Source organism: Meriones unguiculatus, chromosome 1, assembly GCF_030254825.1.
Source record: "Meriones unguiculatus strain TT.TT164.6M chromosome 1, Bangor_MerUng_6.1, whole genome shotgun sequence".
NCBI classification, from domain to species: domain Eukaryota; kingdom Metazoa; phylum Chordata; class Mammalia; order Rodentia; family Muridae; genus Meriones; species Meriones unguiculatus.
In genome coordinates this window covers 144,571,530-144,588,737 of record NC_083349.1, presented here as the reverse complement: position 1 = coordinate 144,588,737, position 17,208 = coordinate 144,571,530, and the positions used below count along the sequence as shown (strand labels likewise).

The 17,208-nt window shown below is 49.1% G+C and overlaps 1 protein-coding gene across 1 annotated transcript; it reads right to left on the bottom strand.

Moving 5' to 3' along the window:
• Positions 1-500: 500 nt before the first annotated feature.
• Cblc (Cbl proto-oncogene C) lies at positions 501-13,902 on the bottom strand. Its single transcript, XM_021642152.1, is given in 10 exon segments — positions 501-520; positions 580-674; positions 1,946-2,064; positions 2,141-2,171; positions 3,339-3,503; positions 3,678-3,980; positions 12,974-13,049; positions 13,052-13,229; positions 13,343-13,506; positions 13,866-13,902. Coding segments are annotated over 10 exon segments (1,188 nt in total).
• Positions 13,903-17,208: the final 3,306 nt, after the last annotated feature.

Here is a 17,208-nt window from a genome sequence, read left to right as displayed (position 1 = left end):
TGGGGATGTGGCTCAGTGGTAGAGCCCCTGCCTAGACTCCCCCAGTGAGGGGCTGGGGTGTGGCTCAGTGGTAGAGTCCCTGCCTAGAATCCCCCAGTGAGAGGCTGGGGGTGGCTCAGTGGTGGAGCCCCTGTCTAGAATTCCCCAGTGAAGGACTGGGGAGTGGCTCAGTGGGAGATCACCTGCCTAGAATCCCCCAGTGAGGGGCTGGAGTGTGGCTCAGTGGTAGAGCTCTAGCCTAGCATGCACAAGTTCCTGGGTTCCATCCTAAAAACTGAAAGAAAAACATCTTGGCTCTTCTCCTGCTGCTGGGTGTCTGTTCAGACTCAGAGCTGATAAACACTCAGAGGCACCAGCTGTTTTGATGATCTCAGAAGCTCTTTTCTTTATTTCATCTCCAAGAAAAACCCCTGGGAAGGAGGCTGCAGAGGCTATGGTTCCCAGCGGAAGAACTCAGAGCATCTCAGAGAAGCCAAGGTTGGCTCAAGGTCAAGCCAGCACTACAGCCCAGCTCTTTGAGCTGAGGCAAGTTGGGGCCAGGAGTAGGGAGTGGGTAGCAGTTGTGAATGTGAAACTCACCTCCGAAACTCATCACCTGGGTGCAGTGATAGGGTTCTGCCTGGCATGGCTCAGTCAGGTCTGGGTCGTGGTTCTTTCCATCAGGGTGGAGGTAGCTGAGGGAATAAGAGTTGGGCTGTGAGTAGCTGGACTCACGAGGACCCACCTAACTCATCTACCTGATGTGTGTCCTGGGGATTCTAGGCAGGGGCTCTACCACTGACACCCCCCCCAGCCCCTCACTGGGGGATTCTAGGCAGGGGCTCTACCACTGACACCCCCCCCAGCCCCTCACTGGGGGATTCTAGGCAGGGGCTCTACCACTGAGCCACACCCCAGCCCCTCACTGGGGGATTCTAGGCAGGGGCTCTACCACTGAGCCACACCCCCAGCCCCTCACTGGGGAATCCTAGGCAGGGGCTCTACCACTGAGCCACGCCCCCAGCCCCTCACTGGGGGATTCTAGGCAGGGACTCTACCACTGAGCCATACATTTTTTTTTTCTTTTTCTTTCTGAAATAGGGTCTAGCTTAGCTTAGAATACAGATCTCAGGGGCTGGAAAGATGGCTCAGTGGTTAAGAGCACTGTCTGCTCTTCCAAAGGATCCGGGTTCAATTCCCAGCACCCACATGGAAGCTCACAACTGTGGGTACTGCCAATTCCAGGGGATCTGACACTCTCACTCTAATGCACATAAAATAAAATTAACTTAAAAAAAAGAACGCCGATCTCAGGATCCTCCAAAACCTTGAATCCTTACACCCCAACCCCTCCCCACTCCAATACATTTTCAAAACAAAGAACAAAAGACCAAAAATCTAATCAAATAAATAACATAAAGAAAGAACGTGACGGCCATGAAGGTGACAGGAGGCTGCCTGCTCCACGAGAGCGACAGTTCTGTCTGTGGTGATTCCAGGCCTGTGCCATCTCGTAGAGCAGAGACCCTGAGAACGCTGGGAAGCAGCATGTCTGCCGTCTGACCACCTGTCCGTCTGGTCTGTTTCTTTCTGTCTCTGCCTCACACCTGCCTTGCCTGGCTAGGCAGTGTCACCAGCAAGGGTGAGAGAGAGGCGCCGGCTCCTCCTCCCACCCCACCCGAGGGCTGAGAGGTGAAACCCCGCTAGCCCGGCTGTTTCCCTGTGCCCGTTCTGCCAGCCTAGACCCTAGAGCCCCTGGGAGCGCAGGCAACGGAGCCCCGGGCAAGGAAGGGGCCCTGCGCGGCGCGGCCCGCCGCCTGGAGAGCTTGGGCGCCCCCTGCTGGGCGACGGTGGCATGGCCGCTTGGTGTGTGGTCTGCGTCCGCCCGCAGCGCGCCTCTGCGAATCCCGGACTCGTGCAAAAAGGATTTTGCTGACACCCTGTTCCCGTCAGGATGGGGACTCACTCGCCTTCCTTTTGTCCTCTCAGGAGCCCCTGGAGTAGGGGTTTGTTGAGAGAAGTGGTCTGCAGGGTGCTTCCCCCGGAGCTCACGAGCCCGAGGGCCCGGCGGAGCGCAGCGGGGGCCTGCACACAGCCGGAGAGTCGCTGCCGCCGTCCCTCCCCGAACACCCAGCTCGCTCCCCTTGGTCCCCATTCTCACCTCACGCTTTCGTTCCCGCTCCCCCATCCACCTCGCAGGCCGGGAGGGTGAAGGGCCGCAGCTTTGGACGGCACGGCCCTCCGCGGGATGGTGGCCAGCGCAGGAAAGAGCAGAGCCAAGGTTCGCCCAGCCCCGGCCCCTATTAAAGCGCTTGACGGCCTGGACGCGCCCGCGTCTGGATCCCACGCTCTGGTTCTTTTGTTCACTTTTATAATTTGCCCTCCCCGAACAGCAGCTGATCAAGGCTAGCCTGGGCTACAAGATACCTTGTCTAGTGACCCGTCTAGACACGGACCCTCCCACTGAGCAGCATGTCTAGTATGAAATAGAGACAGACATACTGACAACGATGGAGACGGGCGCGCTGGCGCGCTCCTTCCTCTCCCTCCCCCGGCTTGAAGGGAGTGGGGAGCTTAGCCGCGAGGCTACCCCTGCCTTCCAGAGGAAGACCGGTTGGCCTGGGGGTGCTCAACTTACCCTCAGCACAGTAAGAAGATCCAAGCAGCCAAGTGTGGGGTCACACGCCTGTGATCCCAGCACTTAGGAGGCAGAGGCAGGCGGATCTCTGAGTCTGAGGCCAGCCTGGTCTACAGAGCAGGTTCCAGGACAGCCAGGGCTACGCAGAGAAACCCTGTCTCAATAAAAGCAAAACAGAAGCAGACAAACCCCGGCAAACTGCTGAGTGCTTTCTTAACCCCATCCGTCGGGACAGGAAAGGGAGGATGATCAGGGTTTCAAGGGTCATCCTTAGCTACATGTGAAGTCTGAGGTCAACCTGAAGCGAGCCCTGTCTCAGAACAAACCATTTAGCGGGTTTTCAGCATACCCTCTAACTTGTCAAAAAGAGGCCATATCTCAGGCAGGGCCTTCAGAACTCCTTGCTGGACCAGATATTATTGCTTTAGTTACTGGGCGGGTGTGTGTGTGTGTGTGTGTGTGTGACCCAGGAGGCCCCAGGAGAAGAGGCAGGGGTACTGGGCATGCCTCAGGATCTTTTTTTTTTTTTGAGACAGTGTCTCAGGTAGCCCGGGCTGGCCTTGAGCTTTCCGTCCTCCTGCCTCCACTTCCCAGTGCTGGAATCACAGGAGAACACTGCCAGCCTCCAGCTGCAGAGTTCCCGACTTCAGGTAGTCTCCCACACCCCAGCCAGGATCCCCCAGCCACCCGGCCCTGTCCCACGGGGTGCTGCCTCGCTCACCTGCCTGCTTTGTCCCTGTAGGCCTGCAGGCGTCTTTGGACCTCAGCGAAGGTCAGAAAGGCCATGCAGGCAGGGTGGTTGACTGCTGGGGGTTGCCAGTTCCGGAGCAGGGTGGGCCATGGCCGGGAGGGACAGAGATGGTCACCAAGGAACCAAGGAAGTAGCCTTTACCCTAGGGTTTAGGAATCCACCACCCTCATCACATCCGCGGTGGCTCTGACACACAGGAAGCCGCACACCCTTTCTGCCCCAGGACTCAGTGGTCCAGACCCAGCCTCCTTCCCTTAGATCCGCTGTACTCAGTCCCGGTCTACACCCCCAGACTCAGGGGGCCCTGACCTTCCCTGCCCTGGAAGAGCCTGGGTGAAGATGTCAGACTCAAAGACAGCACGTGGCCAAGGTGAGAGGTGAGGTTGGAGGAGGTCCAGCTCCAGCTGTGGACGCCGGGAGGCGGCTGCTCTTCCCCCACACGTGGGGTCCTTGCGCAGGGCAGTTAAGGGACTTGCAGCCCAGGACGCCACAGCGCCCCCTCCAGAAGGTGTGGGCGGATCCCTTGGTGAGCTGGTACTTCCCGAGGGAAGGAGGGGGCTCAGCTCTGCGTGCATGTGACTGAAGATGAGGGCCAGCTTGGCCAGCGGTTGCCTGCAGGAAAACTGAGCGTCGCATTGGAGGTAGGGAGAGTCCCTACCGCTGCGACGCCCCAGAGTTCCTCTAGCGAATCAGTGCATCAAAGGCGTCTCGGTCCTGAGGCCTCTCCGCTCCGAGCCTCCGTTTCCTCATCTGTGAAGGAAGTGTGGAAGATACTCTCCAAACCTCCAGCCGGCACAGCAGAGGCCCAGCGTCTGCTGTGGCTGGAGAAGCCTCCCTCACTGAGATGGCGGAAACTAACCGCCTGCAGTCTACATTCAGTGCATGCCCAGAAGTGTCTTCCAGGCCAGTGGGTGTGTTGGCTGCCCTCAGATTGAGATCAGGATTTAGAGAGCAGAAAAGGGTTTTTGACACGCAACAGCTATGAAAATATTGGAAAATTGTTTAAAAATGTTTTTTTTTTTTTTCCCAGTCTCCTCAGTTCCTCACATGTGAAGTGGAAATAAACATGCGAGTTCAGCTCCCGAATCACTGGAGAACAATGAGGGTCTTGGCCACGCCTTAATGAGCACAGAGAGGGTACAGCTCAGGGCGTGCGTGGTTCAGCAGTAGAGCTTCTTCCTAGAATCCCCCAGTGAGGGGCTGGGGGCATGGCTCAGTGGTGGCAGAGCCCTAGGCTAGCATGCTCAGGGTCCTGGGTTCTATTCCAGCATAAAAATCAAACAAAACCTGCATATCATATTTGGTCAACACTGATTGCATGCTGGTTTTTATTATGTTTCTCGTTTATATTAATAGCTTCCTTCAGGTCTATAGGGCTCCTAACAGTTTCTTAGCAAAATGGCTTCCCAGAATGTAGAGCTGTCACCAGCAACTCTGGCTGGTCAAGACTGGAAGGCACTTTATTTTCTTTATCCTTTTTTTTTTTCCTTCTTCTTTTTTGAGACAGGGTCTCACTGTGAAGTTCCAGATGCCCTGGAGCTCTCTATGTAGACCAAGCTGGCCTCAAACCCACAGAGATCCATCTGCCTCTACTTCCCGAGTTTATGGGGTCAAAGGCCTTTGCTACCACAATCAGCCTAGAGTAGCACACTGTTCTCTTTTTCGTAAGATTTATTTTTATTTTTAAGTGTGTGTAGATATGTGCAGGAGAGTGGATTTCTGAGGAGGCCAGAAGAGGGTGTCATATTTCTTGGAGCTGGAGGTACAGGTGATTGTGAACCATCCATCCTGGGTGCTGCAAACCTGGGTCCTCTGCTAGAGTGGTAAACCCTCTTAACCTCTAAGCTAGTGGTTCTCAACCTTCCAAACACCACGGCCCTTCAGTACAGTTCCTCACGCTGTAACCTCCAACAGTAACATTATTTTCATCGCTACTTCATAACTGTAATTTTGCTACTGTTATGAGTTGTAATGTAAATGTCTGATGGTCTGGGGCAACCCCGTGGAAGGGTGGTTGGACCCCAGGGTGAGAACCACTACTTTAAGCCATCTCTCACGCAGGTGCTTTAATCGTGGACTATAACCGGCTTGAAACAAGGCAGGTTGACAGAAATCAACAAAAATTGTGCAACTGGGGCTGCAGGTGATTCAGCTGTCAAGAGCACTGGCTGCCTGTCTTCTGGCCCTGACCTTGTTATACCCAGTTTGTGAGACCCCCAAAGACCAGCAGGAATCAACTCCACTGCAAAACACATGAGGGTTTATTAGATACAAGCTTGAGCCTGAGTCACAAAACTTCCTGTGGAAGCAGGAGAAGGATGCAGCCTGGCAGTCTAGGGGAAACAAGTTTTTTAAAGGAAAACAATGCAAGCATGGAGTTACATGCCTTGGTGTTACATGATTGGGAAAGGGAAACTGACTTTTGAAATGATTGGTTTACTTTAGGGGTCAAGTTCATAAATGGTTCTGGCCTGGCCATCTGGTCCAGTTTCCTAGCAACTGTATCTCTAGTGGGCAGGAAAAGAATGCAGTAAAGCTGGTTCCTCCTGCAGGTGGCTAGACATGTCTCCACCTGGCTGGCCTTTGTTCAGGCTTGTGCATTAAACTTTAAACTAATAACCCACCACCACAACCAACAACAACAACAACAGAAACCCACCTAATTTTCAATTCTTTGGTCTCTCATTCCTCCGTTCCCATGATCATTTGAAACCCAATCTTGGGTCTTCCAGATATGACCCCTGGAGTCCTCCAGATTTACCTTTTCACAATGGGATCTGAGTACCATTACTGTATCCCTCCCAAGTTTCTTTCATGAAAGCCATCAAACAATTTAAAATACAAGGCCCAAAGGTAAAAATCAAAATGAGTAGGGGTCTCATCATGGTGGATATATGGGTAGTGAGCCAAGGAGAACTATTATACCAGGATTTAAACCATCCTCTGGAATCCTCTCTTGCCAGTGACTCTCCAGGCTTTTTGTTATTTTTGCTAAGGATTTCCTAATCATTCCTGACTGGTTTACATAAAAACAACGTTTCTCCCAGGGACTGCACATAGCCCATCCTGCTGTACAAACAACAGATCTAAGCTCCTTCTGTTTTGCAACATTATTTCTACCAGTGAATCGACATTCTTTTCTAAATGGGTGATTGAGTTCTCAAGGTATTGAATAACTTTATTAATATCTGCCTTTAAACTGTTATAATTCTGGCTTTGTACATGGAGTGCTGCAATACCAGTTCCTGCTCCAGCTGGCTCCAAGATAAAAGCTAATGTCAGGGAGCCCCTTTTGACTTAGCCTTTCAGCCTGCCCAGTGGGATTGGGACTGAAGGGCTCTTATTCTGAAATTGCTTCAGTTCTAACAATAGGACCGTTGGCATCAGGGGCTAGGAAGGCTGAAATGCCAGCCAAAGGCTGGGCAATGGGGCAGCCCTCAGAAGCCTCTGGTTAGTTGAGCCACATGAAGAGGCAGGGAGCAATCACATCAGCTGGACTGGTTTACTTCAGCTTCCAGCAAGTCCAGATCTCAGCTTGAAGTCCATAGCTGATCCCCGAATATATTCTGTCAGGTGAAATCTGCTGAGATAAATTCAGACTAGAGACAGGTTAAATTTTGTCTAGTAAATGGGGAAAGTGAGGAATCCCAAGACCAAGAGAAAAACTCATCTGGGGTCCATTTGAGCTATGGTAGATCCAGGTCATCTGACTTGTTGGTTTTCTGAAATTCATATGAATTTTAGTTTACGAAAGGAAGTATATTAGTATTACCATCGTATTGAGAGCCATGCTTTAGGAAAAGCCGGTAACAGGTGTCTAAAAGACATCACAAGTAGACTCATGCCATTAAGAACTAGTAAAAATAAAAGCTATGGCTTTTGGGTCAGATATACACATTAGACAAATGTTTTTAGCATGATGAGATGCACTTTTAAGTGTATCTCAAGCTGGTGACTGTATAATAAGCAGTCAGTGCTCCATCAGCTTATCAGAACTCTACTGATCAATGTCAAAACTGAACTTCTGAAATCTTATAACATAAGCACAACCATAGCTTAGGGGGAAAAATCTGAAATATTTCCCATATGCCTTAAATTATTTTCTTATATCATTACAACTTACATTCATATACCTTAAAACAGTTATTTAGACCCTCCAATCTATCTTGCATTTACCAACTTCGAAAAATTTTCCTAGACCCTTAAACAATACTTTTTAGATTCTCATAACTTAAACTTTTATATCCTCAGATCTTACATATACTTTACATCTTTTTATTCAGTTATTCACCATAAGAAAAGGCAATTAACATGAAGCCTGTGAGCAAGGCAAACCTCTTTGCCTCTCTAAATAAGAGATCTAGTACCTAGTAGTTCTTACTAGCTAACAAGTTGACCAATGAACTAACAGTGGATCTGTCTGCTCTTCAGCTGCAAAGCTACCATAGCTTCGCTTAGCCATCAATGTGATCAGAGACCCGAGAAGGATAAATTATAAGCCAAATAAATGTACCAATCAGAATGACAGTGATGACTACTCAGTTCACTGCCTAGGGAGTGTCCCTGGCTCCTGTGGTCTCATGTCATCATGAGAAGAGGTGGTCCAGCCATCAGGCACAGAAGATGAGAGACTGTTTCTGTGGAGAAAGGAACATGAGAGATTGACCTCCCTCATCTTCAGCAATGTGAAAATATGACTCTCCAGGTGTCCACAGCTTTGTCCACAGTGTAGGCTGGGTCCTAGCAATGGGCCAGTTGGGGCAGTCTTGCCCAGTGGTTAGCATGCCACAGTCCAGATTTGTGTTGTGCCCAAATCTTCTTGGAGAACTTGGGGAGCTCTGCCAGGATTTTGGGACTCTGTCATAAGAAGCTTACACATGTTAAAATGCCATATTCTGGGCCAGCATATGAGTTACTCTGTCCATTTCTATTTATCTACTCTAAATTACATCCTGCAAAACAGAATGCCATAATCTCTAATTCTGGCATATTCCTTAAATAAGTGTTTTAGGACCATATCTATTTTAAGTAGATCTACATAGACAAACATCATAGTTATCCATCCTAGGCTTAACCTTGGAAACATAAACAAAAGACCAGGTAAAGCTCAATCTTGTAACCAACTGCAGTTATTAGCAAAACTCTAAATATATTTCTGAACTAAAATCAAAGTAAAACTTTCAATCAGATACAGTTTACAGAGGGGCCAGCAAATCTTGCTGATCCTACCACATTGCATTAAGGCTGAACAGCAAAAAGCTTAAAGGACAAAAGTTTCACTTAGCAGTAAGCAGGGACCTGAACACAGCCAGCATCCCTCAACAAAGATGGCGATGAAACCATAGTTCCACCCTCTTTATCGCTGAACCAACATGGTGACTAGCCACGTGTTGTTACAGGCCGAGGCCAGCAATTTGAAACCTAGCCATTAGGTGTCAGTGATGGTATTGCTACCTCCCACAGTATACCACTGTGGCTCATTTACAGGTTCCCGTAACCAAAAGTTCCAACATTGTAATCAAATAAGTTTTAGAACCAACTGCATAACAGAACAGCATAGAACAATTTTAAACTGTACTTAGACTATCTGGCCACACCAAACCTATCAGCCAGAAAGGAACAGCATTAATCCATCCACCCAGGAACTGGCAGCCAGGCATATAGTTCATATAATGGTATGAATGAATACAACCCTGTATAACTCTGAGCTGACAAGGAGCTGCAGTTCTCTTCCCCCTTTGAAGATCATATGAAAACATTTTGCATTGAAGAATCACCAGCCTTTTAAATGAAGAACAAATTTTACAGTTCTTTCTCAAATCATATTTGCAGGTATGAAAAACCAAAGCAAATACAGTTCATATGCCCTCTGGCTTTCTATACATAAAAGCTTCCATCAAAATCTTTCTCATTGTTTTTTTACTAAGTCATTCCATGGGTTATTACCATCGTGACATGATACACTGTAAAAACTGCCCTTTTCTTAATTGACTCAAACAGTATGGTTTGGTTTCATTTGGCAAAATTAATACCAAGGTCTTTTGTCCTCCCCCAAAGGGCTGAGAAACTGTTCCAAGTTCTTTGTTAGTCTGCCCAAGGTCATTATTTTAAAATGCTTGATAAACTTTAAAATGTTTCATAGCCTTAAACATTTAAACATTCTCCAAAACCTGTTTTTGCAATATCAAAATAAAGTACCCTTTTCAGGAGTGAAGTCACAAAGCATAACCATAATTTTAAAAGTCAAAACAAATTTTATCAGTGCAAACAATCCAATCTCTAAAATCAATACCAATTAAAATGAGACTTGCCTCCTCAGTCTAAAAGGAAATAGGATGATAAACAGAATTCATTACCACTAAGAGGTTCTGTAATTTTTCTTTTCCTTTGCTCTGCCCCACACCACGTGGCAATTTCAAGATGGTGGAGTCACATCACACGGCAGGCCGCATGGTTGCTATTTAAAAACATCTGTGCTTCTATAGCTCTTACAAACACATATGCACACGTATATGTTCTAAACAAGAGTTTAAATTTAACCTTTAAACATATCCAATAACTGTTAGTCTATAAACAAGACATACAGAGCATATTAACCATTTAAGATCAGTTAGAAATAAATGTGTAATGGCTGTACATACATTTAGACAGACAGACAAACCTTTCCTTACTTCCTCCAGCTGTGGTTTGCATTTTGCCCCTTCAGCCTGGGCTTGCTCTTGGGAGTTCTTCATCTGTCCTGCCTGAAGGCATGCTCCAACCAATGACCAGACATGCCCCAGCTTATAGCACTGGGAGCATGGGGCAGGCAAAATCACCATGGTGCATAGCTGTTTGGTCACCTGCCTACTGAGACCACCATAAACAAACAAACCCATAAAAGAACAACACAAGATAACAGGGTACCAGTATGATGCAGGCAAAAAGAAAGGAAGAAGAAGGAGAACCCAGAGATAGTGGCCTGTCTCTCAATGGGCTCTCTGCTGTGTTCCATAGGGGTGTCCTGCCCTGAAATCGGGCTCCACCCAATTATACTAGACTAGAGCCTGAAATGGCAGCCTGTCATTCCGCCAGATCACTTCCGGGTTCCACCAGGTTCCCTTGGCGCTCTGCCTTTGCTGTCATGATCAGCAGTGGCTGCTTAGCTGGCCAGGAGCAGTCCTGGGCAATTTCATCCCCAGCCCCACCCGCTCATTCCCGTTCCCTCCAATTCTGCCTTATTGGGATGAGGGTAGAGGGAACAGCACTCGGGTGGAAGGGTTGGGAGGAACAGGGAGGGATTAGAGGAATTCTGTTTGTCTGTGCATCCGTCAGTCCCACAGTCTGATACAAACAAAGATTCACAAACACAAGGAACAAAACAGAGAGACAAATGTGCGCGAAGTAGCTGCTCCACTACTGAAAACAAAACAGGAACCAAGCGCTTGACTTTCACTTGTGGTGAGGAAGGCGAAAGCATAAACAGGTAAACACTAGGAATAAAACAGAAAGAGAGATGCAGACTGTGTGGCTGTGTAGCCATATTGCAATTGAAGTTTAGACCCACGGACTTCAGATTCCCACTCTGGTTTCCCTGCCACAGAAGCTCCAGAGCTGTGGGTGGTTCTGAACTATCTCCAGACAGCGTGACTCTACCCAAGTGCCCATCAAAAAGTGCCCATCATCTGGATTGATGAATCCAGATGAAACTGACTTCAGTGGCTGTAATTGTCCAACACATCTTCCTATAATCACATCTTGCCACCTTCACAAATATGGACATCTCCAGGATTTTTCCAAATACAGGACAGAAAGTAGACGCATGCACAGACACTGCACAGAGACACATAGACACCTACCAGCTGGCATAAGACCCTCCAGGTCAGGGGATCCCGGACGAGCCCCCAAATATTATGCCCAGTTTGTGAGACCCCCAAAGACCACCAGGAATCAACTCCGCTGCAAAACACATGAGGGTTTATTGGATACAAGCTTGAGCCGAGGTCACAAAACTTTCTGTGGAAGCAAGAGAGGAATGCAGCCTGGCAGTCTAGGGAAAACAAGTTTTTTAAAGGGAAAAATGGTAAGCGGCTGATTGCATGCCTTGACATTACATGACTGGGTAAGGGAAACTTTTGAAATGATTGGTTTACTTTAGGCGTCAAGTCCATAAACAGTTCTGGCCTGGCCATCTGGTCCAGTTTCCTAGCAACTGTATTTCTAGTGGGCAGGAAAAGAATGCAGTTAAGCTGGTTCCTCCCTGCAGGTGGCCGGACATGTCTCCACTTGGCTGGCCTTTGTTCAAGCTTGTGCTTTAACCTTTAAACCAATAACCCCCCCCCCCAAAAAAAACAAACCCAAATTAACCTGTGTATGCATGCACAGAGTGAGAGAAAAATGGATATGGTAAAAAAGTTTGCAGCTGGGAAGTGTTATGCCCAGATTTTAGGGTCCCCAAAGAGCACCAGGAGCTGGCCCATGTATGCAAGAGCTAAAAGCTTTATTTGGGCTTAGGCTCAGCCTCTCCACTATCACCAATGCAGTAAATCAGAGAGGAGAGCTCTGAGCAGCTACATGGCAGGGTTTTTATAGGGGGAGGACTGGGGATTCCCAGATGAATTCCCAGGGTGACGTTCAGCAAGGGCAAGCTTGTTTCAGAGTTATTGGTTAACTAGCATAACTGTCTATAGTCCTCAGGAATGTTAGGTAATTTTTGTGCTGTGAATGTTCTACTACAAGGTTGGTGGGCTGCCAAGCACAGATGCCCCACCCTGAGATAAGATACCTTCCCATTCTTGTGGATAAAGGCTGTCCTGTACTTATGACATTGTTTCTGGAATTGGTGACCTATGGCCTAGTTCTTGGGACAGATGACTTTTTTGGGGGGTGGGGGTGGGGCCAGGCCTGGTGATCTCAGGCAGTGGGGGTGCACACCTTCAATCTCAGCACTTGGAAGAGAGAGGCAGATGGATCTCTGTGAATTCCAGGAGAGTTTCAGAACAGCCAAGGCCACCCAGAGAAACCCTGTCTCAGATAAACAAACAAACAGAATTTTTTTGCATCTTCATGCAGTATATGTCGACATATTTTGAACAGTATTTCTTTCAGCAGTTATAATTTGGGGATAATGGCAATTTAAACAATATGGACAGACAGGTGGCATCTTTCATTTCATCAAAAGCCAGGCAAGCCACTGCTAAGGCCAGGGCGCCAGGCCACCTGTTTAGACCTTGCTGTGGGCAGCTGTCTCTCAGGAGAGAGGGCAGGCATGTCCAAGGTCCTTAGCTTCGGTTCAGGGACTGACACAGAACCCACCACAGAACCCAGGCAGGTCCTGGGCTAGCCTGGTCCTCAGGCAGGAAGGGTGAGTCCATTAATTACCCCACTCCCAACAGGAAGTCTCTGTGATTCCTACATTCACAGTAGGAAGTATATATAAGAGGCCTCTAGGGGAGACCCATGGTGCAAGGAAAAAAGGGGGGTCTGGGGCACCAGTGATTGAGAGGAAAAAAATGGGGTGGCTCAGTTTTCCTGCTCTGAGGGAGCACAGGCCTGGACTCCTGGGACTAGGAAGGAGGGCTGGGGTGTGGAAACCTGGGTCCGAGGAAACTCGGCCACCTGCCTGCCTTTGGCCTCCAGATTGACCAGATAGAGGACCACTGGGACCTCCCCTAGCCTCTCGCCGGGTTTTTGCCACCTCTCAAGTAGCTGTGCTGTGCGGGGCATCAGGTCCCGCAGCGACGGGGGTCCCTTGCCCAGCCCGGGGCCTCTCCAGGGCTCTTCCAGGCGCTGTAGCAACCTCACTGCCCGGCTGAGTGTGGGTGGCTCTTCTCACTGCCACGCTCGCGGGGCCTGGGACAGAGGGTGCGGCCGGGAAAGGCTCTAGGGTAGGACAGGGGCTGCAGCCCTAAAGGGGCCGGGCTGGAGGGGCTGAAGGAAGAGGCGGAGCTGGGGCTGGACCGATCGGAGGGGGCGGGGCTGGAGGCTGTAGTTACCGGGATGAGCAAAGAGGTGGCTGGCAGGTGAGGAGGGTGTCCCACACCCCGCAGGGAGGAGGTCTGGGGCACAGCACCCCTCCCCGGACGGTGGCTGACACCTGGCTTGGAATCAAAGGTGAGAGAGCCAAGGCCCCGAAGAACAGGGTCAAGTTTCTCTGTGTCTTGGAGGGAAAGTACTAGAAGGACTGGAGTTCTGGGTTCCAGGGCGGGAAAGGAAGAGTAAGTTGCAGTTCAAGTACCTAGACTTTCTCTCTTTCTTTTTTAATATTTATTTACTATTTATACAGTTTTCTGCAGGGCAGAAGAGGACACCAGATTCCATTACAGATGGTTGTGAGCCACCATGTGGTTGCTGGGAGTTGAACTCAGGACCTTTGGAAGAACAGCAGTGCTCTTAACCTCTGACCCATCTCTCCAGCCCTCCAAATTTTCAAAAGATGTGGAAAGGCTGTGGCGGAAGGCAAAGTTCAGGAATGCGCAGGGCTGGAGGAGGCGGCAGGACCTTAGGGTCCGTCCTGACTGTGTTTCAGGCAGCCGCCAGAGGGCGCCGTGGACATGGTTCTCTCCGTCCCAGGGCAGCCAGGGCGCCCAGCAAGCCAGCTCTCTGCCTCTGTCTCTCTCTCTCTCTCTACGGCCTCTCTCTCTGTCTCTGTCTTTTCTCTGTCTCTGTCTCTTTCTCTGTCTCTCTGACTCTGTCTGTTTCTCTGTGTCTCTCGCTGACTGTCTCTCTCTCTCTCTCTCTCTCTCTCTCTCTCTCTCTCCTCCCTTCTTTCCTCCCAACCCCACCCTCTCTGTTCAAACGGTCCTTGAACTCAGTGCATAGCCAAGGATGGCTTCAAAGTTGCCTCGGTAACAGTCCTGTCTGCTGCAGAGTGCTGGGGTGAGGTAGCAAGCACCGCCTGCATCCCCCCACACTCCGTTTTCAACAAAAGACGGGCTGGGCCCGGAGAGAGGGCTCGGTGCTGAAGAGTTCATTCCCCAACATTCATCACCATTCGCAATAACTTCAGATCCAGGAGAACTGAGGCCTCTGTCCTCTGGGGCACCCTGCACACACCTACACACACACACACACACACACACGCACGCACACATGCATGCATGCATGCACACACACACACACACACACCTACACATAATCTGTTGTTTTGTTTTGTTTAGAGATCAAATAGCCCTGGCTGATCTACAAACTCACCAAGAGCTGCCTACCTCTGCCTTCCAGGTGCTGGGACTAAAGGCGTGTGAAGCCATACCTGGCACAATATTAAAAAATAAATAATTAAAAATAATAAACGCCGGGCACTAGTGGTGCACACCTTTAATCTCAGCACTCCAGAGGCAGAGGCAGGCAGGTCTTAGTGAGTTTGAGGTCAGCCTGGTCTACAGAGTGAATTCAGAACAGCCAGGGCTACACAGAGAGACTCTATCTCCAAAAACAAAAACAATAACAGAAAAAGAAGGAAAGAAAGAAAGAAAGACAAAAAGAAAGAAGGAAAGAAGGAAGGAAGAAAGAAAGAAAGAAAGAAAGAAAGAAAGAAAGAAAGAAAAAAAAAAAGAAAGAAAGTCAAATCTGGATGTGCTTTCAGATACATGTAAACCTAACTGTTCAGCAGGAAGAGAAGAATGATGTTGAGTTATGGTCCAGCCTTGGCTACAAAGCAAGGTTATGTCTCAAAAAACCAAACAGGGCTGGAGAGTTGGCTCGTTGGGTGAAAGGTGTTGCCTCTAACCTGACACACTGAATTTGATCCTCAGAACCCACAGGTTGGAGGGAGCGAACTGATTCCCTTGAGTTATTCACCTCCACACACAAGCATGCACATAAATACGTTCATATAAAAACCAAACAAAAGCCTCTGCCAGACCACTGAGCTCGCCTGCCCCCAGCAGACAAAAGCTAACTAACACACAGCGTTCCTGCCTGGGGTTGGGGTGGCGTAGCTCGGTTGGCGAATGCTTGTCTAGACAAAGCTCAGCAGCACAGGAACAAAATAGGGTGGGTGCCTGTTAGCGCAGAACGTGGGAAGTGGAGGCAGGAGGATTACCAGTTCAAGTTTGACTTCGTCTACATATCAAATTCGGGCTACGTGAGAACCTGCCTTACTCCCTCCCCCAAAGATGAATAAAAATAAAAGCTACTCTGTATGTTATAGTTCCATTTCTATGAGATAAGGAGAATAGGTGACTTTAAAAATTCAAATATCATGTAACAGTCTGTTAGCATATATTGGGACTCATTGGGATATATATTAGCACACATTAGGACCAGCGGGAGGATCTCAGGAAAAGATGGTAATAAGTTTCTTCTCTTTTTTCTTTCTCTTGAGACAGGGTGTCATTATTACAGCCCAGAACTTGCCATGTAGACCAGGCTAGCCTCATGCTTACAGAGGTACAGAAATCCATCTGCCTCTGCTTTCTGGGTGCTGGAATAGAAGCATGTGCCACTACCCCCAGCCATCCTTTTCTATATTTTATTAAAATTAAATTTATTATTATTAAAAAGAAACAGAAAGGCAGGCAGTGGTGGCACACAATTTTAATACCAGCACTAAACAGACAGAGGCAGGTGGATCTCTGAGTTCAAGGCCAGCCTGGTCTACATCTGAGTTCCAGGACAGCCAGGGCTACACAGAGAAACCCTGTCTGTCTCAAAACAAAACAAAAACCAAAACCTATTAAGTTTTGTTTTTTTCAAAAAGAATCAGTTCTGTCCTATAAATATGGTTTGTTGTAATCCCAGGTGTGGGGTGCTGGAAGGCTGTTTCTCCACAGCTGACGACAGCCTCGTGCGAGGGCACATGATCTCGTCAGGGGGAAACGGCCTCATGTGTGGGGTGTGGTTTTTGCCAGCTGTGCAGAGTCTGAGCATAAACAGGAGCACACACACACACACACACACACATACATGCAGGGAGAGAGAGAGAGAGAGAGAGAGAGAGAGAGAGAGAGAGAACGTTGAGGTGCTCCCAGAGAGAGAAGCCCCGGAGGTTGGAGGAGGAGGCTGCTGTTTGCTGTTTGGCTGGACTGCAGGGACACTGAGTGCCATCGCCCCCAGGAACTGAGTTTAAAGAGGCCTGCATCCCCTGTTCTTCCTAATCTTCTCTGTCTCACACCTAGGATCGGGGCTTTGAAGGGACGGAGAGGCGTTCAGGATCCCCAAATAAAGTAGGCTTAAAAACAAACCAAACAACAACAATAAAAACACCCCAAAGCCTGCAAGTGACTTAAAAGCTGAAAGTTAGTGGGAGATACACATGAAAGTGTCCTGCATGGCCTAGATCAGGTTCACACTTGGCTCTCCTCAAACCTCATTTAAAGGTCTTTCTGTCAAGGCTTTGTGTTTAAGTTGTGTGTCTGTGTGGGGTCATGTACTCCTGTGTGGCGGTATCCTAGGGAGTCAAAAAACAGCTCTGGATCCCCAGAGCTGGAGCCGCCGGCAGCATTAAGCTTCCTGCTGACTGAGCCTCGGGAGCACTCAGCCCTCCTAACTGCCGGGCCGTCTTTCCAGCTCCCTCTTTGTTAGTTTTGAAGCAATTAACTTTGTCTCATGTGCGTGCGTGTTTCCCCTGCATGTATGTCTGTGTGCAAGCGGTGCCTGGGATCCCCGGAACTGGACAGGGTTGTGAAGCACGGCGTGGGCGCTGGGAATTGAGCCCAGGTCCTCTTCTCTGCACCGCTGAGCCGCCTCTCCAGCCTCCTATCTGAGCCCAGGCTTGACTCAAACCGTCTGTGACTTCTTCAGCTTTGGGAGTGCTGAAACAGATGTGTCCCTCCTCAGCGCTGAGATGAATGACGGGCGTGTGTCCTCAGTCCTGAGAAAGTGTGAGAGTTTAACGACGCGGCACACTTGATTGGGTGCC